This window comes from Quercus suber, unplaced genomic scaffold (genome assembly GCF_002906115.3).
Source record: "Quercus suber isolate HL8 unplaced genomic scaffold, Cork oak 2.0 scaffold_520, whole genome shotgun sequence".
Lineage (NCBI taxonomy): Eukaryota > Viridiplantae > Streptophyta > Magnoliopsida > Fagales > Fagaceae > Quercus > Quercus suber.
Genome location: NW_027069969.1, coordinates 378,709 through 402,991, shown reverse-complemented (window position 1 = coordinate 402,991; position 24,283 = coordinate 378,709). Strand labels below are relative to the sequence as shown.

Sequence of the window (24,283 nt, the reverse complement as noted above, 5' to 3'; positions counted from 1 at the left end):
AAGAGCATGGAGGTTCAAATGAGTAATTAATGCTATGGACGATAATTTTTTTTTTTTTCATTAACAATTTATTATTGAGATGACAAGTTGTGATTGGTGTTGTGCAATACTATCATATTGAGTCAATCATAGATGCTATTTTTATTGTGCAATTTGTCACTCTGACAAGATATGAAAACAAATCGTGAAAAAAAGATGTGAAAGTATACTGGTGGCGTCAACATTGAATTTAGCCCTAATGAATCGTTCCACTTATGCTGACATAGTTCTTAACTTTCTTGATCTCCATTTAGCCCAAACAAGCTATCATCAAAAAATTTGTAGCACCAATTTTGCTATTGTACCAAGATTGAGGCTTAACGCTTCTGATCTGGAAAACTATTGGCACTGGAATGTTTCTACCCGAATATGTTTCAGTCAAACTTTACACTTCTATATTTCACGACTTCTCATTCTCCATTCAAGATTTTTCATTTTCCATTCAAGATTTTTCATTTTTGTGCTCCAAGCCTTTGGAATTGTAGCTTTTTTGAAAAATTTTCTAATGACATCCTGATTACGTCAACTTGATGTTTGTTTGATACAATCATACTGAAAGTCAAAATATTTTAACACTGCACTAAAATTTTGCAATATCTCGCTTGATTCAAGCCCGATTTCTTCTTGAAAATAGTTAAATTGAGACAAATTTCACATTTTTTTTTAAATTTTTTTATTTCGTGTGGAACCAAATTTACTTTGATTAGATGGTCAAATTGGTTAAACTTGATCAAAATTAGGGCTTGACCTTAAATTTATGAAATTCATCATTCCAATGATTGATTGAGGTGAATTGGCTCAGTTAAGGCTTAGTCAATGTTGATCAAATCTAGTCAAAGTTGTCCAAAGTTAATAAAAACTAGGATTTGATTGTAAATTTATGACATTCTTTGATCTAACACTTAGTTGGTGTTGGTGGGCTCAATAAATATAACTTTTTAAAGCTCTAGGGAAAAATAATCAATTTTTTTTCCCGAAAAACTAGAGGGCATTCAGTATTAACAGTTGTTCATTCTTTATCTAACATGTCATTGAAATAAGATCTGTTTGACAAAGAATGAGAGAATATTTTGCCTCTCCTTATTGTACAAATGATCACTTTCAATTTTTGAGCTTCGAATCTGGTTAGTTTCAATTGAGTTATTAGGTGAGATTGTGAGAACTTGTGCTCAACCTATTCTCTTGAATTTTATGTGCATTCCTCTTTTGTGTTGTAGCTAAAACAATATAGAGTCCTAATTTTTGTAAATTGAGAGAAAGAGAGATATAACCTTGGGTTTTTTGTTGTTTGAGACAGCCTCTGTGCCAAGGTTGTCAAAATTGAGATCTTACCTAGGATCGTGGGATGCATATCATAAAAAGTAACAATTATAAATTGCACACACATATCCATTATAATTATTCTGTTGAAGTAATGAGAAGGAAAAAAAAAAAAAAAAAACCTTTGGGGGAATATTATAGAATAAAATTTGATATAGAATGTGTATTTCTCTTTCTCCTTAATTCTAAAAAAAAAATTCACATTCCAAATACCTACATGATAATGGTAGCGGCTCCTTAGATTCTTTTCTTTCCTTCTCTTACAAATGTTTTGTAATAGTGAAATAGTGCATTTTATTAGTCCTTATCTGGTTAGTTATATTAGTCCTTATTTTTTTTATATTTCTTATATTTTTTTTCTTTAGTTTTTAATACTAAAATGTGAGTATGCTAAAAGACAAGAAGAAGAGATAAATGTATAGTATAAGGTTAGGTAATTAATTCTTCTCAAAAAAAAAAAAAAAAAAAAAAAACCTGCCTTATAGACCAGTAACATCTCTCAAGGGTGTCGTGCATTTTGTTCATGGATAAAAGAGGAGTTCACATATAGTACCTGTAGGCCATTGTTGCGTATTGCTTAATCAAGTATAGTTAAATAATAATGGCACAATACTAATTTAGTTGCTCATATTGCAAATTCACAATCATAAATGAGCTTGTATGTTAAATCATGTATCGAGTTCTTGTATAAAGAGAACAAAGGATATCTTGTACGCAACTTTTAGTTGGTCTTTCAGTACAGTACCATTCAGCCATTATGGGATAATGTCATACTTTCACATGATAGTGAGGATGGTACTTAACAAAGAGCATGGAGGTTCAAATGAGTAATTAATGCTATGGACGATAATTTTTTTTTTTTTCATTAACAATTTATTATTGAGATGACAAGTTGTGATTGGTGTTGTGCAATACTATCATATTGAGTCAATCATAGATGCTATTTTTATTGTGCAATTTGTCACTCTGACAAGATATGAAAACAAATCGTGAAAAAAAGATGTGCAAGTATACTGGTGGCGTCAACATTGAATTTAGCCCTAATGAATCGTTCCACTTATGCTGACATAGTTCTTAACTTTCTTGATCTCCATTTAGCCCAAACAAGCTATCATCAAAAAATTTGTAGCACCAATTTTGCTATTGTACCAAGATTGAGGCTTAACGCTTCTGATTTGGAAAACTATTGGCACTGGAATGTTTCTACCCGAATATGTTTCAGTCAAACTTTACACTTCTATATTTCACGACTTCTCATTCTCCATTCAAGATTTTTCATTTTCCATTCAAGATTTTTCATTTTTGTGCTCCAAGCCTTTGGAATTGTAGCTTTTTTGAAAAATTTTCTAATGACATCCTGATTACGTCAATTTGATGTTTGTTTGATACAATCATACTGAAAGTCAAAATATTTTAACACTGGACTAAAATTTTGCAATATCTCGCTTGATTCAAGCCCGATTTCTTCTTGAAAATAGTTAAATTGAGAGAAATTTCACATTTTTTTTTTAATTTTTTTATTTCGTGTGGAACCAAATTTACTTTGATTAGATGGTCAAATTGGTTAAACTTGATCAAAATTAGGGCTTGACCTTAAATTTATGAAATTCATCATTCCAATGATTGATTGAGGTGAATTGGCTCAGTTAAGGCTTAGTCAATGTTGATCAAATCTAGTCAAAGTTGTCCAAAGTTAATAAAAACTAGGATTTGATTGTAAATTTATGACATTCTTTGATCTAACACTTAGTTGGTGTTGGTGGGCTCAATAAATATAACTTTTTAAAGCTCTAGGGAAAAATAATCAATTTTTTTCCCGGAAAACTAGAGGGCATTCAGTATTGACAGTTGTTCATTCTTTATCTAACATGTCATTGAAATAAGATCTGTTTGACAAAGAATGAGAGAATATTTTGCCTCTCCTTATTGTACAAATGATCACTTTCAATTTTTGAGCTTCGAATCTGGTTAGTTTCAATTGAGTTATTAGGTGAGATTGTGAGAACTTGTGCTCAACCTATTCTCTTGAATTTTATGTGCATTCCTCTTTTGTGTTGTAGCTAAAACAATATAGAGTCCTAGTTTTTGTAAATTGAGAGAAAGAGAGATATAACCTTGGGTTTTTTGTTGTTTGAGACAGCCTCTGTGCCAAGGTTGTCAAAATTGGGATCTTACCTAGGATTGTGGGATGCATATCATAAAAAGTAACAATTATAAATTGCACACACATATCCATTATAATTATTCTGTTGAAGTAATGAGAAGGAAAAAAAAAAAAAAAAACCTTTGGGGGAATATTATAGAATAAAATTTGATATAGAATGTGTATTTCTCTTTCTCCTTAATTCTAAAAAAAAATTTCACATTCCAAATACCTACATGATAATGGTAGCGGCCCCTTAGATTCTTTTCTTTCCTTCTCTTACAAATGTTTTGTAATAGTGAAATAGTGCATTTTATTAATCCTTATCTGGCTAGTTATATTAGTCCTTAATTTTTTATATTTTTTATATTTTTTATATTTTTATATTTTTTTATCTTTAGTTTTTAATACTAAAATGTGGGTATGCTAAAAGACAAGAAGAAGAGATAAATGTATAGTATAAGCTTAGGTAATTAATTCTTCTAAAAAAAATAAACTTAGGTAATTAATGAGAGATTAATGAGGTAATAGTAAAAATAAGTTAATGTGATATTTTGAGCAACAACAAAAAATACTTAATGAGAAGAGGTAAAAGACTGAATAAGAAGAGATTAATGAGATGATAACCACTATTTTCCTTCTAGCATCTTTTAATTCCAAGCTGCCACCTAGGATTCAAAGCAAATACAAATTAGAAAATTACAAAGTGCTTGACATGCGTTGAGTAAGTTAGCTACCAAAGCGGGGACACCTGCAAGCATGTATGCCCCACACACATATTGAGATTTTTTTTTTGGTAAATACACAGACATATTATACAAACATATCTGTTTATGAATGTTCACATGTGAAATCATTTTAATCTTATCCATAGAAGATTGAAAGAAGCAATAAAAGATATTTCAAGATACACATGACACTATTAGCTTACTAATGATTGTGGAATCTTCCCCTGTATTTGGTTGTGATTGAAGTCCAATATCAACAAATTGCATCCTTGAATGAATGATTTAGGCAAGTTTCCTTGAAAGCAATTGAAAGCAATTGTGCATATCAGCCTCCTTGAACCTATCAGTAAATACACAGACATATTATACAAACATATCTGTTTATGAATGTTCACATGTGAAATCATTTTAATCTTATCCATAGAAGATTGAAAGAAGCAATAAAAGATATTTCAAGATACACATGACACTATTAGCTTACTAATGATTGTGGAATCTTCCCCTGTATTTGGTTGTGATTGAAGTCCAATATCAACAAATTGCATCCTTGAATGAATGATTTAGGCAAGTTTCCTTGAAAGCAATTGAAAGCAATTGTGCATATCAGCCTCCTTGAACCTATCCCTTGACATTCAGAATTTCTTAACCAAGACGTTGTTCTCATCAAGCATCTTCAATAATATTTGAACTACAACAATGTCAAGGTTGTATTGTGATTCCTGTCCAGGCAAAGCATTTAGTCTGTAATAAATTTCTTTTTTTTTTTTTGTGTTATGTATATACAAAAAATGTTAGTTAGGTAGATGTCATTGAAAGATTGCAAGTAAATGATATCGTTTTTGGTCTATGTGTATTTAACATGAGATGGCATGAAGGGCCATGGGTAGGTATATATAAAAAGGTAGAAGTGTAAGGAGTAAAAATGGTGAATTAAAATGCAAAGATTTTTGTGTGTATGTGTGAGGGAAGAAAACTCTTGAAACATTGAACCAAAGGGTATAAAGAATATTTATTTTTTAATTAGAAAAATCTTGAAATATTGAACTAAATGAAACAAAAAAATCAATATTTAATTTGTTCTTATTTCTGATGTGATACTTGAGAATATTTCAATTCTCTTTGCATAGAATGCACCACATATCTTATGACCTACACTACATAGGTTATCAATACTATTATTGTCATTCATGGTTTACTCACAAGTGTTTAATCAAATCATGTTAAAGCACAAAATTAAGAAATATTCCTGTGTTAGTGTGAAATCTGTCAAATGCAAATCTAGCAACACTATTTGTTATTTTTTTGTAAATATCCCAAACTAATATGAACGCACATGACCTTTTGCAATATGTAGTCATTTGATAACCACAAACCACAATGTTTAAAAAGTAATTCCAAAAAAATTATATTTGTGTCCCCATAAAGCTTTCAAATCTTCATCGTATATAGAAGACTCAATTTGAATTTTTTTTTTTTTTTGAGTTGCAAAATAGGCCTGGACAAAATTTGTCCAACTTTGCTTCAATTATCATATCATTATAGCCGAATTTTGTAGTCTTATTTTTATGTGGCTTTAAGCAATTAAAATGAGGAAAAAATAATTCATTTCACATGCAAAATTAAAATTTAACCAACATTCAGAAAAATATTTACAAGCTAAGAAATGATAAAAGAAAAACAAAATTGAATAAACCACAGCCAAAAGCACTTATTAGCACTCCTGAAATAGATTGAAACAAAGACTTATTTATCTACAAATTGTGATGATCTGGACATAATTTTTGGCAACAAAACTAAGAACTTAGAATCGTAAATATAATCACGTTCCTAGTTATATTCACAAATCAGATCTTAAAGTTAATATAACCTACCTACTATCCTCAAAACACACCATCTGTAGACCCAACAATAATGAGCTCTAGGAGGCTTGCATGTAAAACACATGTACCAGTTCCTTAATTTTGCACCATTTCAGAAATTAAGTATCTGGGAACACAAAGTTATATTTAGAGTAAAGTCTTAGTAATGCGTTCAACAATGACAACAATAGATTTTCTTATATATTGAAATATAGTAATGTAATACTTGCAATTGACTAATTTATCCAAAGGGGAAAAAAAAGTAACAACACTTCACCAAAAAAATAATAATGAAAATAGTAGGTAAGATGTTGCAATTGGGCCTTGGCTCAAGTGGTAGAGGGATGACCGATGAGATATCAGGTAGTACTTAGCTACAAATCTTGTTTAACAAACATATGTTGAGATGACCACTATTTTCCTTCCAGCATCAGTTCTTTAGTTCCAAGCTAGCACCTAGGATTCAAAGCATATTCAAATTAGTAAATTACAACATGCTTGACATGGGTTGAATAAGTTAGCTACAAAAGCTGGGACACCTGCAAGCATGTACACCATGCAAACATATTGAAACAAACATATCTGTTTATGAAATGTTCACATGTGAAGTCATTTAATCTTATTAGTAGAAGAAAGAAGCAATAAAAGATATTTCAAAATATACATGATAGTGATGACACTATTAGCTTACTGCGTCAACAAAACACATGCTCTCCAAGCTGCAAACAACTCGAACTCCAAGGTCTAGCAACACATGAAATGCCCCAACAAATTGGAAACTTTATATAGATGCAGCATCAAGGTAAAGAGTAGCATCTTCAATGTGCTCTGAATCCAAAGACAAAGGTGAATAAATAATATTAGAATAGATCAACTAAATGTTGGACAAAAGTAATCACATGTCAAGTTAATACCATTACTAAATTCAAAGCAGTTGCAATATTGAACTCTACTCAGTGCCTCTCAAACGGCACGTTGAGGTAGAGCAAGAGTGATAGAAAAATCGAAACCAAAGTCAACACACCATATCGTCTACCCGATGCCAATAAATGGTTTGAGAGGAAGAATGCTCAGATAATGTAAATGCCAACCTAAAACCAAAAACACTACCACGTTTAGAATAAAAAAACACTCCCACACTGCCACAATTCTACACTTCCACTTTTAGATTAAATAAAACACTCTAATGCCACGGAAATACACTCCCACACATGGTTGTCAAAATCCTGATTTTGATCTTATGATTCTACAATTTTACAATCCCACCTGCCCAAAACGATCCAGATCTTTGCGATCGTTTAGGATCGGTAGCATCGTATGATTTTAACAATCTCAAACGATCATGGTTTCTTATAATTTTCTTTAACTTGATGAAAGGCTCAGCTGGACCCAAATAAACATAACATCTTAATAGACTAAGTTTTGCTATTCTAATGTAGAGAGATAGAGTGTCAGTTTGACCCAAATGAAAAATAACATCCCAATAGTGTGACGTTTTGAGGTTTTTGGCTTCTTTAAATGATGCTTACAAATGAATATAGTGATACAGCTTAGTGAATTCCCTCTCTCTCTATCCCTCTTATGAATATAGTGATGCAATTAAGGCTGTGCTACCATGTTTGTTTACAAGTATACTTTACCACACTTTCAGCAAAAAATTAAATAAGTTGTTGACAAAAATAATAAAGCCAAGTCTTCAACTTTTGGTTGAAAAGTTTCTAAAGAAAAAACTTAAGGTTGAAAAATTAAAGGAAAAAAAAAAAAAACCTTTATAGCATCATTTAATTTAGGACTTTATAATTTATAGGGGAAAATTTATTAAGTAGTTCGGGAGTATACTCCCTTCTCCCACATGGGGGTGGGCCCCCATGGTGAGAGGGATCCATCTCTATGTGAGAGGGACAGAATATACTCCCGAAGTACCCAATAATAATACTTTATAGATGCACTCTCTTCTACATTAAGAAAGAGAGAGAGAGAGAAGTGGACCAACATGCTATGCTCATATGGCTCAACATAAATGTAACAATATTAAATATTACGCTGTAACTTTAAAATATTATATAGAATTTCACATCATTAATAGACAAATTTTTGAAATCTAACTTGTGATGGATGTGATTGATTATTGTAAAAGTTCTTGTCATTTTTTTAGTCTCAAAATCAATTGAAATTGACATAATTGAACATCATACGTAGAATTGCAGAAGGGTGGCTGATTTTTTTAAGTTCACATGGGTTTTGAATGATGAATTTGGATTACGTTAAGATCTAAAGGAAACTATAAAAATTTGGAAAACTAGGATCATACATGGCTATTCATTATAGAAATTCAAATGCAAATTTAGAGTTCAGTTGAAGAATACAAAATGAACTACCAATGGAAAAAGCAAAAAGCAAAAACATAACAAACTAGTTCAATGTCCAACTCTCCGACTGAAAGGACTGAATCTCTTCCATTCAAAACACTACAATGTCAATTGTCAAGAGATACAAATTAAACAAATCTCAATTCAGTCACAACTTTACATGGGATTGGCGCATTTACAAGAGCTGGGTCATTGTGGTGATGAAGCAAATGTTGGAGACAACAAGCAAAGTAATTGTAGTCATTACACAGCATTTCCAGCTACTGTCTCATCTGAACAGGATTCTTGTTTCTCTTCCAGACGGAGTTTTTTTGAGCATACCTGTGGCTTAGAATCACTACTATCGGTAACTCTATGCTTGGATGACAGAGGTGAAGATGAATCAGATTTAGATTCAGCTGGGTGTGGCGGGGATGCACCAGCTGATGGAGAAGAAGGCTGCATTTCAGAATCTTGGTGTGGATTAGCCAGCGATGACAAGGTTGGAGGAGAAATTAAGGCAATGCCAGCTTTCTGTTGTTCCTCCAAGATCTTCTGCAAGTACCTTGCATGTTCCTCTATGCGTAACTGAAGGGCCCTTTGGACCTGTGTGAAGGAAAAATCTCAAAACAAAGAATAACATGTAGTATGTCTATGAACTGTCATATTGTTAAAACTTACGAGAGATGAAAAGCTAATTCTTCCTTGTTTTTGTTTTTGTATTTATATATACTAGTAAGTTACCCATGCGATAAATGGATAATTTTGTAATGTGTTATGTAAGATATTTTGGAGAATGTTGTATATGTATTATAGCATTAATGTTATAATTGCTGTTGTCACTTAATATAAAATACCAGCCCTCCTTCCTTAGTTCTAGTCAACTCATACAGGTTAGGATTAGATGAAACATCAATGTTAGAGTTAGGTAGGTATCGTCAAAAGATGAAACATTGTTTTTGGTTTGTGTGTATTTGAGATGAGATGGCATGAAAGGCTATGGGTAGGTATATATAAAGAGATAGAAGTGCAAGAGGTGAAAATGGTGAATTAAAATGCAAAGAATTTTGTGTGTATGTGTGAGAGATGAAAAGTCTTGAAACATTGAACAAAAGGATACAAAGAATATTTATTTTTAATTAGAAAAGTCTTGAAAATTGAACCAAATGAAATAAAAAGTTAATATTTAATTTGTGCTAATCTCTAATGTGACACTTGAGAATATTTCAATTTCATTTGCATAGAATGCGTTACTTGGCAAAACCTCATGCCTTCCCACATGAGGTCTATATATATATATATCGATTTTTTAGCTTCTCTCTCTCTCTCTTAATAAGAAAAGAGAAATAAGATTAACAGAATAAAGAATGGACAAATGGAAAAATATCAATTTAAAAGATTTAAGTGATGGAGAGTGAGAGAGTGGGATAGGACCAAAAGCTTAAATATAAGATTACTTAAGTGATGGAGAGCGAGAGAGTGGGATAGGATCAAAACTCAGAATGCCAGATTTATAAACGAAGCATAAAACAAACCTCAAGCTGTTCATGCAGTTGTTTCTGAACTTCAATTTGCATTCGCAGAGCCTCAGTTATGTGCATGCTCCTAGGACAAAATAGAAAATTTCACAATTTTATTTCAACAGAAGAAAAAAGGGAAAATATATATACTGCACACACATATCAACACACAATACATATTAGGAAACAAAAATGAAAATAATATTGACCCTTTTCTACGTCCATCACTTTCATTGCTAGTTGAAGCTGCTTTCTTTTCTTCAGAGCTAGAAGCCTTCTTCTCTGGAAAAAAAGAGGACATGACAAAATTTAAACTATCTGCAAAAGAAAGTTTCTTGCCATATTCAAATGCAGTTGTATGCTTTTACATTCTCCTTGACAGCAATGCACTAGAGAGAGAGAGAGAGAGAGAGAGAGAGAGAGATGGACTCTAATCCCCAAATACTCAAAAACAGACCATGGTACAGATCTCAGCATGTAGATAATGAACATAATGTTTCATTCAAGAAATAAAAAGTTTGAAAGATACATGTCATTGATACTAGTTGAGAGATATGAAAGAGTGGCATAATCAAGGATAAGGAATATTATATACACTGCATTATATGAAATCTAGAATCAGAACCTTCAACGCATAAAATAAATAAATTTGCAAGAGAAAAGAGAATTCCCATGATTTGAAGAAGAAAACTGAGTTTCCACATGGATAGTGTTTGTAAAACTAATCGCTGATAAAAGAAGAAATTAGAATTTAAAAAATTTAACAGAAAGAAAAACCTTAATATATGTTTATTATTGTTGTTGATATTAAGATCTTGGGTTTGTGAGAGTTGGAAATTAACTCCTAGGAACCTCTATGTGAGGGCTTGACACAACATGTAGGGATATCACTTTGACTCACAAGTTTAAGCTATTGGGTTAAGTCCAACAATGTTATGTAACTACTTATTCCTGTTGCTACTATCTGATGTGGGATTCAACCACTTAACAAACCACACCACTCACATGTAAATATTTAAACAAATCTCCCCCTTACATGTGAGTCATCTACCAAACCACATCAAGCTATATTCCTGATTAGCCTCTTCTTTAAACAGACAATGTTTCTAAACAATCCAAGTGTTGCACATCACCAAGGTATCATATCAAGGAAATGAGATTAAAAGCAATGAGGCTTGATTCTCCTCCAAAATTTTAGCCTTCATGCTTGAAAATAGAATAGTTAATCTATAAAAAGCATTAAAAGGATCTATATATCACTATGCTCTTCCAAGCATGTTTGATACAACTTTTTTCTCAAATGCAATCGATTTGTAAGAGATTTTGATTTACAATCTTCTCTGAAATTTTTCTGTAAATTTTATTTTATTTTTTTATTGGTAATTCACATATGCACCTGGTGGGTCTTGGATCCTTGACGTCACCCTTCATTCCATTATTGTGGGAGAAGGAAGTGCTAGTTGAGCTACTGCTAATTGGCTACGTTTTCTATAATTCTTGGAGATAAGTTAAATTCAACACATTATACTTTAAGTGCAAGACTCATAGATAATGCTCCTTAGTTTCTTTTCAAGTTCTTCTCATTCAATATCAAACTTAGTGGTCAGCTTCTTTGATCTTCCTTGCAATGCCCTAATCAATCCTTACTCAACAAAAGATATCTTCGACGGTAGTGACCAAAATTTTTTTGTTAACGGGCCAAAGCTATTTATATCCAAAGTTTTAAATCCAATATATGTACCTAGGGATTCATGTGTGTGTGTATATATATATATATAAATAGTCAAGATCAAGTTAGAAATGGTGTAAGTCTTCATCAATTGTTACACTAAAAATCATTTTTTATTAGATTAATATTTTAAAACTTCCCCTATTGGAATATGGTCTCTTTGTTCCTAACAACACACACACACACATACCCCAAATTTCTTGTAAATTGAATGTTGTCTATTATACGATCCATAATTCATCTTGTGTATAATATTAAAGTACAAAAACTTTAAATTTAAATATTTTGTAGATAAGATAATTATTGTCCTTTGATCTTGTAGATATATTTCAAGAATAAAAAGTAGGAGAAAATGTGACCCAATAGTGGCTCTACTAAAAAACACACTCAGTGTAACATTGGCAAATGTTACACTCGGTGTAACTTGAGCTCAACCTATGTGCATATGTATATATACACATATATATTGTATAAAATATTTGTAGGCAAAGTCTAGATCACATACAAGAGGCAATGTCAATTTTCTTAGGTATAAGTCTTGGGCCTTTAGAGCAACCAAAATTTAAAATTTTGACATTTGGGATAAATGATTATGTGCTAACTTGTATATTTTCACCACTTTTTCTTTCAAAATATGCATTAGTGGTGGAACCATTAGAGCATTAATAGTTTTAGATATTATGAAAGATATAAAAAATCAAGTCCTTTTAGGAAGTTTACATTATAACATCACTTAAACATGTATGAACCAAAATCAGAGAAATATAATAAATAAATAAAAAGAAAGATAGAACATCAAAGCAAAACACCAACAGAGCAACAAGCATCAAGAGAAAAATTCGAGTGCAAACATCTACAACAGTACGAAAGATAAAAACACTAGTATAGAAATATAAAGATATAAAAACTAATCATTCTAAGAAAGTCTAAACAAGATGGCAAACTTCCCATCCAAATGAAAGAAAAGGTAAAGTGTTTTAGTTATACATAGGGAAATGTTTCTCGACTTCTTAGGACACCTATTCTATATGCTCTTTGTTCTAATAAAGTAGAAGTGGCAGAAGAAAGTAAAGGTGGTCTGAAACAAAATGTTTGGGCATTCAAATAAGTGGTAGTTGAGAATTTAAGAAAATCTCAAGGAGGGCCATTAAGTAAAGTTACATACAATTGATATGTTCTTAGGAAAATAGGGGGAAAATCTTCAAAACCAGGCAAGGCCATGGCCCGAAAATGGACCATTATTTTATAGTGCTTTGCCAAAACTAAAATTAATTTTCCCATAATAGGGCTCTGCCTTTAACTTTGTGCTTGCTATTTCGAAATCCATGACTAATTGTTGTTATGTCAATTATTCGGATCTGGGATTTGAGAGAGCTTGATCTAACATGTTGAGATATTACCTTAACTCAGAAGCTTAAGCTAGTGGGCTGGGTCCAACAATGATACTTAACCAATAACACCACTTGCACATTATTATTTCAAAAAATATTATTACTATTTTTTTTTTCTTATGGTAAATGAAAACCCTAGTGTGCTATTATTATTATTTTTTGTAAGTACATATTTCATTAACGATAAAGGAAGAGAGGGCATAGCCTTGCACACTGGAGGTGTACAACAGGTACACCATCATCAAGAGTTTAAGTACAAATATCAAGCATCTTAAGAAACAAGAGACAAGGAGACTGGAACATTATATGGTGAAGAAAAGTGGGTCTAGACATGAATAATGTGTGTGTGCATGTGAATATATATCTCATCTACTGCTATAATAGTTGGTATCACTCCAAAGAGTTTTGCTGGTAAAACAGGGTGCAAGCTGCTGAAACCTTTATTTTCTTGGTGTGTAAGTTACATATGCACCTTACAGGGTCTTGAACCCTCAATATCACCCTCTTCTCTATTCTTACAAAGGAAGTGGTGTCATTTGAACTAGAGCTCATTGACAAAATAAGCTGCTAAGAATGAATAGATCTACATGCTTATATTGAAATGATTTGATCATTTCTGAAAGATGATTATAATAATGATGAACATAAGCATCACTCTATTTCCATTTTATATTCTTTTACCTTCTTTTTTCTCAGGCATATACTTGGCAAGTCGGTATTTCTGCATAGACATAAAATAACACAGGCTTAGTATGACTTGTAGCCTATTGAACATTTAAACATAATTCAGCAGATACATGTAAATGCAAATAAGTACCTGTAAGTGGCTTTTCACATGATAGATGGTCAAATCTTCAACATTCATAAGCTTCAATACACCCTTTGGAGTAGCCTCTACATTTCAAATCAAACAAATCAGGCTCGTACGTAACAGAAAGACAATAGGACTTTCAAATTATTCATAACAGTTGATAAGATTGAAAATTCTTCACTTACTAAAAAAAAAGATACTTCTGTGAAAACAAACCAAAAAAAAAAAAAAAAAAAAAAAAAAAAAAAAACTTCTGTGAAAACAAACCAAAAAAAAAAAAAATTCAGCTCCATTTGTATCATAGAATAGAACAAGTAACTAGCTTACTTTCGGCCCCATCAAGCTTGCTGACAGCCTCCACAAAACGCTCATGGAGCTCAGGTGTCCATCTCATTCTTGGCTTGTGCAGAGTGGCTGATCCAGGAAATGGCTGACTTGAAAGATCATCAAGAGCTTCCACCACAGAGTGAGAACTTTGATTGCATGTCAATTCTACGGCTGGTTTTGATGGAGCTTGTGGTGTTTCATAAATTTCCTAGATGAAAGACAACAGCCAAAGCAAATACTAGTAAGTAGAAGAATATGCAGCAGTCCCAAAAGGCACATACATACGAGCATTGATGCACAAATAAATTCATTCCCCCTCCCCCCTCCCTGAGATTTTATATTTGACTCAAAAAGAAAAAATCGTATTTCATTCATTCCGTTCTTTTGAACTGTAATAAAAGTTTGTTGATAATGCCAAAAGTTAAATTAAATGAATATCAAGTCATATTGGATTCAGCACCATTTACTATTGTCCTTACCCTCTACATGGTGCTATAGTATAAAATAAAGTTTCGAAAAACTGAAACTTAATTAAAATTTAAATAGATATGGTTGCAAGATACTTACATCAAGCCTGGGATTTTCTCCATGGTCAGTGATAGCCATGTCAAGTTCATCAGACAAAAACTGTAGCTCCAATTGCTCTGTTAGTGCTAGACTGTCGCTTGCACAACTTACACCATGAAGTTCATCGGAAGCATCTCCAGGAAAATTAAGAAAGTCTTTCATAAGAGCGTCTGAATGCTCCTCATCATATTGATTGTCTATATCCCCACTGAAAAGCAATGGAGCTTTTGAATCAACAGCAGAAATGGACTGGTTATAGGATGGAGGATGTGGAAGAAATGGGAGATTTCCAAGTTGCCGATGGGTTTCAGAGCTTGATGAAGAAGACTGGTATAAGCTGGTACAGAACACGGATGCACGTGAAAATGTGCTCTTAGAATTTTGGACATAAGAACCAGGAGACAGGGGACTATTTGATAAAGATTTCAAACAATGCTTTTGAGGATGGACGGTAGATGCTAGGGTATGAGTAGGAGAACTAAAAGATTCAGTATGAATGAAAGGCAATGGATGTGAAGATGAACATTCACTAGCTGATAAACTATTGCCTTCTGATTCAATGGTAAAAAAATTATGTACTGGGGAGAGGGTAGCATAATATGGCTGTTTGACTCCTCTGGTGGCCTCACTTTGTTCGGACGATATGATACTATTGTGATTCATGGTCTTAGATGGCAGCCGAACCCTCATCCACCTACGAAATCGATAAATGCAGTATGGCACAACTCTATAAAAAGCTTAAAATTTAAAAATGAATTTGAGATACAAGGCTTACAATTGAAGGCTTCATTGGGTTGAATAAACAAGATATATAGGTGCATTACAAAGAAACGTCATATGGTCAAAGCAGAAACAAGAAGTCACACAAGTCTACATCTCTATTTTTTCTTTTTGCCTCCAAAGATGAAACAAGAAGTCACATCTCAATGATAAGAATCTGCTACAGTTCTTCTTTTAATACAGTAACCTGGAATTCCCATGATATTTGCATAGTTAGACAACTAAATTGAATGGCAGGGAGTGATCAACCCACAATGTAAACCACCGAATTGAAAGCCAAAGAAACCATGTCAAATCCAATTCATCAACAAATGGGTACGAAGAAACATGTCCAAGACCTGCAAAAGAGACCACCAGTTGAGTGATCAGCCATATGCCATCTGGTAACACCAGAGGAAACCATGTTATAAAAAAATCAGTCCAATTAGTCTTAAAAGCTTAAGTCATGAAAAGGTGGGGACTGCAGATTAATCATGTTCCACATACTAACAATCTCATGGTTAATAAATTGGTTAAAGAAAAAGAATGGATAAAAACAAAATCACTGGAGCAATCACTATAATTTGCTCAGCTACAAGTTAGCAGTTTCAATAGCAGACCACCATAAGAACCCCTTCTTGGCCCCAAAAGGATTGCAAACTTTCTTCTTCCGAATAAAAGAAAATTAGACCATCGAGGTTGAAGTTTATCAATCAATTCATTGGTTAAAAATTTTAAACACATATATAAACAAAGCAACCAACTTGAACATTAATCTTAAACTATCAGACCAACGGTGAAATGTTTATGTTCCCAAATTAAAAAGCTTGGAAGATCAAATTTTTATATAGGCATTTAGTGAACCCAACTCCCCAGATACAGTCTTCAGTCCACTGATGTAGAAAGCATAATTAAAACCCCTTTTAATTCAACAACCCCAGAACAAAGTAACTGGAATCAGAGAAAATACATTGACCCAGAAGCCAGAAAAGAGGGGAAATTTTGAATAAAAGAAAGTCACCCCCATCCCCCTTAACATGATAACAACACCTTCAAAAAAAAGAGAGAGCTACATTTCACAAACACAAAGAATAATTAGACGAAGACATACATAAAAAGAAAGGAAGAAGAAAGATTTATAATAGAGGAAGAAGAATTTGAAGTTTAATACCAAGTCAAAGAATTTGAAAGAGTAACCTGACATGCAGAGTGGAAATTGTACTTGAGAAAAAGAAAAGACTGACCTGGATAACAATTATTATTATGTAGTGCAACAGAACACAGAACAGAGACTACAGATCTTGTTCTTCAAAAAGTCCATAGAGAGTTAGAGATAAATGTCGTCGACTCGGTTTGTATGATTGTTTTGATGAGAAAGAAAGCCACAGGAGCACTATGAATGTATTTTTTGTAATGTGGCTGCTGTAGGCTGCAGCTTAACTCCGAATCTAAACGTCTGAATCCAAACATAACAATAATTGAGGATTCCAGAATCCCATAAATATCATACATATAATAATAGTACTACTATTGTATTTTTTTTTGGCTGAAAGTACTACTATTGTATTGAATAAAGTTTAATGTAAATGTTTTAATGCTCTTGGGATAATAATTTTTATTTATTTAATAATATTATGGAAGATGTAAAAGCAGCTTCAAATGATTATTGTTGGTTTCTGGCCTCACACTCTATACTCTATGGTTTTACTGATCTTTGCCTCTTCTTCGCCTCTGGTTGCTCCAAATGATTATGTTCGAAGCAATATAATTATAATAAAATATAATGGCTGATGAGATCTCTATACGCGCTTTGTTGGGTGAGGTTAACCACGTTCCGGTTGGTCCTTATGGCAGTTTTTCTTTTTGGGGAATTTTCATTTTTCACAAAATACTTCACAAATATGTCTCATGATATCATCTCCTAAGATAATTTTTCATTTATGTAGGACAATAGAATACCAATTTTTTTATTTTTTATTTATTTTTATATTCTATAACTTCTTCAGTTAGAGTAGGGGTGTGCATAAAACCCACAAACTTGTCAAACCTGACCCGGCCCAACTCGACCTGTCGGGTTGGATCGGTTTTTAAGGCTTGATGGGTTGGGTTGGGTCACAAATTTTTTTTTTTTATAGCAAGTCGGGTTGGGTGTGAGTCCTAAAATTACAAACTCGCCAAACCCGACCCGACCCACCCATATTTAATATATATTTAAAATAATATATATATATAATATACTAATAATAATATATTTAATAAATTTAATAATAATAATAATAAAAATTTTTCAAACCCATGAGTTCAACCCGACCCAACCCAACCCATGTGGGTTAGGCTGGGTTGGGTTAAATTTTTTTTGACCCACCATGGTGGGTTGAGTCAAAAAATCCCCTCAACCCGACCCATGCACACCCGTAGGTTAGAGTTGCCTCATGGTAAGGGTGGCAATTCGTATTCGCGTGTTGGGTTCGTGTCGTGTTAACTCATAAGTATTCGACGATATAGGTCAACACTAACTCGACATGTTTATTAAACAGGTTAAGATTCCTCAACCCTAACATGACCCATTTATTAAACGGGTTAGTTGTGTTGACCTGCTTATTAGATTTTATCAAAATAAAAAAAAATGAAAAAACAAACAAAGGAATATTTTTAATATAAAATTTAGAACTAACGAGTAACTACATCATAAATAATTATTCAAAACTAAAGCATATCACAATATCACAAATAATTAATTACAATATGTTAAATAAAATAAACTATAACAACTAAAAAGTTTATATACCTAGAGTTTGAAGGGTATATTGGTAAAATGTCATTTAATTAAATGGGTCAAATGGGCTAAACAGGTTCTATATGTTCAACACTAACTCAACCCGTTTATTAAACGGGTCAGCCGTGTCAACATGAATATGACATGAACTCGTTAAGCCTCAACCCATAACCTGTTAATTTTATGTCGTGTTGTGTTGGGTTAGCGGGTCATGTCCAATTTTTCCACCCCTACCTCATGGTGTGATTTTTTTTTATAAAGCTTCATATTATTTGTAGTTATTTGTTGTGACATGATTGAAAATCGCACCATGAGGCAATTTGAAAAGAAAGTAATTGGTCCTTTAAGTTTAGTTTGACCAATTAATAAAATTGTAGCTCATGGGACATCTTATCCCCCACCCCACCCCTTTTGTAAAAGTTAACTTCAATACAACAATCATGTTTTTAAAAACTGGATTGAGGACCATAGACACTGCATTTTGTACTCCTTACAACTCAGACCCCCGTTCTCCAATAAGGTTGGTTTAGAGCCCAATCAGATGAAATTTGACTTGACGAAAGTGTTTATAGAAAACGTAACTTATTTTCGGAACAGATAAACTATTTTTGGAAAAGAAAGACCGTGGAAACCCTAGGTAATGTGTACGCATATGCGTGTATGCGTACACATGCTCAAGCTTTGCGTATGCATGCTAGGGTTCCAAAAACTATGTAAGGCAAGTTTTCTGCATTTAAAACTTGGTTTGGAACGAATCCTACATTGTTTAGGAGCCACCCCAAACCCATATTTTTCAACTATATAAAGCCATAAAAGGTATTTTTTCAAAGAGGATGGATTCTAGTGGTAAAACACACAAGATTCATTAGAAAATAATGAATCAAAGAGAGACTTTTTCACGGACATCCTCAAGTCAAGTTTTATTTGATTAAGACCTTTTTTGGTCTTGATCTAGTGTTTTTAAACTCATTTTGAATTGGTTGTGACTAGATTGATTGACGGGAACAGTCAAAATCATACACTCTAAAGAGTTTCAGTGTTGAGGTAAAGTTTCTAACTTTGGCTCTTCGCTTTTCTTTGATTTTCTTTGTTTCTTTATGTTTTATATGTGTTTATGTGCTTATAATATGTTTGTTTAGTCTAGATTTACTTTATGTTTGTATTCTAAGCATGTTAGGTTGTTAGTTTCTTTGTTTTAGTGTTTTTATTTTGTAGTTTCTGGGTTAGGGTTCCATACAAATGGGTTGCGTACACATTCCCTATGTATGCGTACGCATTCCCTATGTATGCGCACGCATACTCTTGCCCAAAACCCCCCAATTCACTCCTGTTTGCTTTTCTTTTGTTTTATTTACATGTTTTACCTTTTGTTTAACCTGTTTTGCCTGTCCTTGAGTCTCTGTCTCTTTGTTTTGTTTTGTTTTGTTTTGTTGTTGTTTCTTCTCTTTGATGTTTATTAGGGTTTTAGATTACTTGACTATCATGAACATGCATTTAAATATGTTCATGCATTTATACATGGGTGTTATGATGTAGTGAGGTAAGTCATGCATAATACTATGAACATGCATTTGGTTTGGTTGATGAATATGATATGGTTGATATGCTTGGTTGAATCCCTTGGATCCTAGGAGGACCATGACGGAGGGTGTAAATGGAGTTGCCACCTAGTATAGGTCTAGGAACTAATATAACGCCCTTTTTGCAGAAGGACTGATCTTTACCAGAGCACGTGTTTAGAGTTTAGGTATGGGGATGGGAAGGTGTTAGGCACCCAACCTCACTTGACCTGTGGGTTGGCTTCCACTCATTATATTCCATATCTTAATCCCAATAAAGGCACACTCAATATTGTTATTCTAAATCACACACACTCTGACATGCATCTAAGACATACAAACATGGTATAATTATCCCAAACCTAATCATTCATCTATTATAGCATTGAGCAAACATATCCAAGGGCAGAAACGCCATAAGATAGAGTCAAACAAACATGTTACTACATCTAAACAATCAAAGACGTGGCATTCAACCAAACATGTTCATGTTAAACAAATGAAACAAGGACATATTCAAATCAATGCATGTTCATGTAAATGCATGACTTACCTTACTTACCTCATTGCATCACATCCCATATGCATCAATGCATATTTATATTCATATGCATGTTCATAGTAAACAAAAAAATCAAAACCCTACTAGCATCAAAGAAACAAAAAAACTAAGCAAAGCAAAGCATGGAAGCAGATACTTATAAGCATGGATACCAACTCAGGACAGAAATATATTACATAAATAAAACAAGGAAACAAAAGTAACAAGGCATGGATTAGGGCTTCTAGGCACGAGCATGCGTGCGCAGTCCAATTGTATGCGTATGCATGCAGTAAGCATGCGCATGCATACATGCCCTAAACCCTAACCTAGAAAATAGGAACACTAAATAAGCAGAAGCTAAAACCTAACAATCTAACATGCTAAAAACAAAAAAGCAAGGTTGCCGTCTTTGTCATGATTGCCTAGGCTGTATGGGAGTGTCGAAATAGACTATGGAAGCGTCAATCTGTATGGGATGTTGGGGTTGCGCTGGATCGAGCGTCAGAGTTATTGCAAGAATTTCATGATGTGCATAAGAAGTATCCGAGGATGAGTTTGCCCAGTGAGATTGTCAAATGGTCTCCTTTAGTTTAGGGTCTTTATAAAATTAACTTTGATGGGGCTATCTTTGAGGACCAAGCTTGTGTTGGGTTGGGTGTGGTGATTAGGGACTTAGTAGGTTTGATTATTGGTGCTCTCAGTCAAAAGATTAGACTCCCAAGCTCTGCGATGATGGTGGAGGCCCTAGTTGCTAGTCGGGCCATTTCCTTTGCTAGAGAGATTATCATCCTTCTGGTTGTGGTGGAAGGTGGCTCTCTACAAGTTATCAAGGCCATCAATAATACAAAACCCTCTAAGGCTTCTTTCAGGCATATCATTGATGAGATTAAACTGTTGTCTTCTTTTTTGCCATGTTGTAGTTTTGTTCATGTTAGACATGAGGGTAATAAGTTAGTCCATGCCCTTGCACGTAGAGCAGTTTTATCTATTGATACTGATGTGTGGTTGGAAGACCTACCACGTGATTTGGATGATGTTTTTCATTTTGATTTACTTTAATAAACTTTCCTTACCGGTTTCTCAAAAAAAGAAAAGAAAAGAAAAAAAAAAAGCAAAATAAACCTACACTAAACAGGCACGTTAAAGCACGTATAAAGCAAATAAAACATATAAAACAAGAATTAAAACAAGGGGAAAACAAAGATGAAGCTAGAACTTTTACCTCCATAAAAAAGGCTTCTTAGCTTGATCTTGACCGTTCCCCTCAGTCAATCTAGTCACAGCCAAACCAAAATTAGTTAGTAGACCTTTGAAACTCGAAGATCAAGACCGAAATAGGTCTCAATCAAACAAAATTTGGCTTGAGTATGTTTTATGAAAAACTCTCTCTTTGATTCAATATTTTTTAGTGAATCTTATGTGTTTTACCACCAAAATTCGTCCTCCTTTTGAAAGTCTACCATTTCAGGCTTTTTATAGTCGAAAATAGGGGTTTGGGGTGGCTTCCAGATGATGTGAGATTCATTCTAAACCAAGTTTTAATGCAGAAAACCTTTCCTTTTTGGTTTTTGGAACCCTTGCATGGGCACACATGGCCGTGTATGTGTACGCATGCATAAAGCATGCGTACATAGAGCTTGAGCATGTGTGTGCATACATGTGTATGTGTACGCATGCCCTAGGGTTTCTGTGGTCTTTATTTCCAAAAGAAAAAAACAGCTTATTTAGTCCAAAAAGAGTTATATTTTTCCAAAAACACTTCCTTAAGTCAATTTCTATCTGATTGGGCCCTAAACCAACATTGGACTTTTGAATTCCAACATTATTAGGGACCACCTAGTTGTGAGTGACCTATTAATCTATTGCTTTAGCTTTAAGGAGCTTACCCACACTTAAAGAGGTCCTAGATCCTATCAAAATAGGATACCCTTTATATCTCTTGTTTGTTCAACCATATATCTTGTGTTCACCTAATTCTAAAGGACACATAAAATATGTAAAACATCAAAGGATGACCTAAAAGTTATGGCATACCTTAAGACATTGGGATGAAAAGAAAAAAAGTTCTCACATATAAGAGGCTTATCCCAAAATCCAAAAGTATGTTTTAACTTGAAAGGTTCATAGGATCATAGCCTAGTTGCTATCATAAGCCTAAATTCAAAGGCCTCTTGAAAAGGAAAGCCTTGGGCTTAAGGTAATAAATATGCTATGGACCTAGCATTCAAGATCTTAAAAAGTCAATATGAATCACCTTAATCTTGGGCCTCTTTATATGCTAATTGTAGACACCCCATTTCGTCCTGGCCTATATCCTGGCCCCTTGGTCCTAATGATGAGAAATCAAATCACTACCAAAATGATCAGCATTATGTGAGGAACAATGAGGATGACAAACTTAAACATGATTCAAAACAGTCCAAACCTAAAGCCCAAAGCCCAAAAGACAATTTTGACCTAATTTGGCCCAGGCTCACAAAGAGTGCGTATACCGGTTATATGATGCTTACACACCCAATTTGTGGCATACGCACTTTCTAGACAAAAAGCTTAAAATCACTTAGTTTCCATTTTAATGAGATTCTAGGGCAACTAGCTTGATCAATAGGCTGCCCAAACGTTTCGTCAAACCCTAGCTACCCATTTCCCCTATAAATACCCCCATTTTCAACATTCGAAGGGGTCAAAAAATTAAGCCTTGCCAAAACTTTGCTGTTTGTGTCAAAAACACGTAAGAACCCTAATCTGCCTTGAGATGCATACACATAGGATAAGATGCATACGCGTCCATATCAGTGTACGCACTTTTCATGCAGTTAGGGTTCTTGTTTTGGATGTTTTTTGAAAATATGCCTTGAGTCTCAAGTGTGTACGTTAGTAGAAGAGTGCATACACACCCTTCTTATGGCATACACCAATTTGGGCTTAACTAGATTTCTTGCATTTTCTGTTTCATTTATCTTAAATGCCTTGTTTTATTATCTTTCCTTATCTACTATTACCCTTTTTTAATGTGTATATTATTTTTGTCTTTGTTTCCTTTCTTGTTTACATTAATAAGTTAGTAGACCTTTGAAACTCGAAGATCAAGACCGAAATAGGTCTCAATCAAACAAAATTTGGCTTGAGTATGTTTTATGAAAAACTCTCTCTTTGATTCAATATTTTTTAGTGAATCTTATGTGTTTTACCACCAAAATTCGTCCTCCTTTTGAAAGTCTACCATTTCAGGCTTTTTATAGTCGAAAATAGGGGTTTGGGGTGGCTTCCAGATGATGTGAGATTCATTCTAAACCAAGTTTTAATGCAGAAAACCTTTCCTTTTTGGTTTTTGGAACCCTTGCATGGGCACACATGGCCGTGTATGTGTACGCATGCATAAAGCATGCGTACATAGAGCTTGAGCATGTGTGTGCATACATGTGTATGTGTACGCATGCCCTAGGGTTTCTGTGGTCTTTATTTCCAAAAGAAAAAAACAGCTTATTTAGTCCAAAAAGAGTTATATTTTTCCAAAAACACTTCCTTAAGTCAATTTCTATCTGATTGGGCCCTAAACCAACATTGGACTTTTGAATTCCAACATTATTAGGGACCACCTAGTTGTGAGTGACCTATTAATCTATTGCTTTAGCTTTAAGGAGCTTACCCACACTTAAAGAGGTCCTAGATCCTATCAAAATAGGATACCCTTTATATCTCTTGTTTGTTCAACCATATATCTTGTGTTCACCTAATTCTAAAGGACACATAAAATATGTAAAACATCAAAGGATGACCTAAAAGTTATGGCATACCTTAAGACATTGGGATGAAAAGAAAAAAAGTTCTCACATATAAGAGGCTTATCCCAAAATTCAAAA

At 33.5% G+C, this 24,283-nt stretch overlaps 1 protein-coding gene across 2 annotated transcripts; it reads right to left on the bottom strand.

Moving 5' to 3' along the window:
* Window positions 1-8,505: 8,505 nt before the first annotated feature.
* LOC136063383 (myb family transcription factor PHL6) lies at window positions 8,506-17,233 on the bottom strand. 2 transcript variants are annotated; one of them, XM_065763705.1, is made up of 9 exons: window positions 16,786-17,233; window positions 15,558-15,900; window positions 14,783-15,476; window positions 14,216-14,423; window positions 13,895-13,971; window positions 13,759-13,798; window positions 10,167-10,239; window positions 9,973-10,042; window positions 8,506-9,043 (listed from the first exon to the last, which is right to left on the bottom strand). In XM_065763705.1, exons 3-9 carry the CDS (start codon window positions 15,470-15,472, stop codon window positions 8,702-8,704), a joined length of 1,500 nt encoding a protein of 499 aa, XP_065619777.1. In that variant the 5' UTR covers window positions 15,473-15,476; window positions 15,558-15,900; window positions 16,786-17,233; the 3' UTR covers window positions 8,506-8,701. The 2 variants fall into 2 exon arrangements, with proteins under 2 accessions (XP_065619777.1, XP_065619776.1); XM_065763704.1 differs by having other exon boundaries at window positions 14,783-15,900.
* Window positions 17,234-24,283: the final 7,050 nt, after the last annotated feature.

Excerpts from the sequence above, each read along its gene's own strand:
- LOC136063383 (XM_065763704.1), bottom strand. The coding sequence starts at position 15,472 with ATGAGGGTTCGGCTGCCATCTAAGACCATGAATCACAATAGTATCATA. Across the intron at positions 13,972-14,215 it reads CAAGCTTGATGGGGCCGAAA|AGGCTACTCCAAAGGGTGTA; the intron begins GTAAGCTAGTTA and ends TTTGAAATGTAG. Across the intron at positions 10,240-13,758 it reads TATGCCTGAGAAAAAAGAAG|AGAAGAAGGCTTCTAGCTCT; the intron begins GTAAAAGAATAT and ends CTTTTTTTCCAG.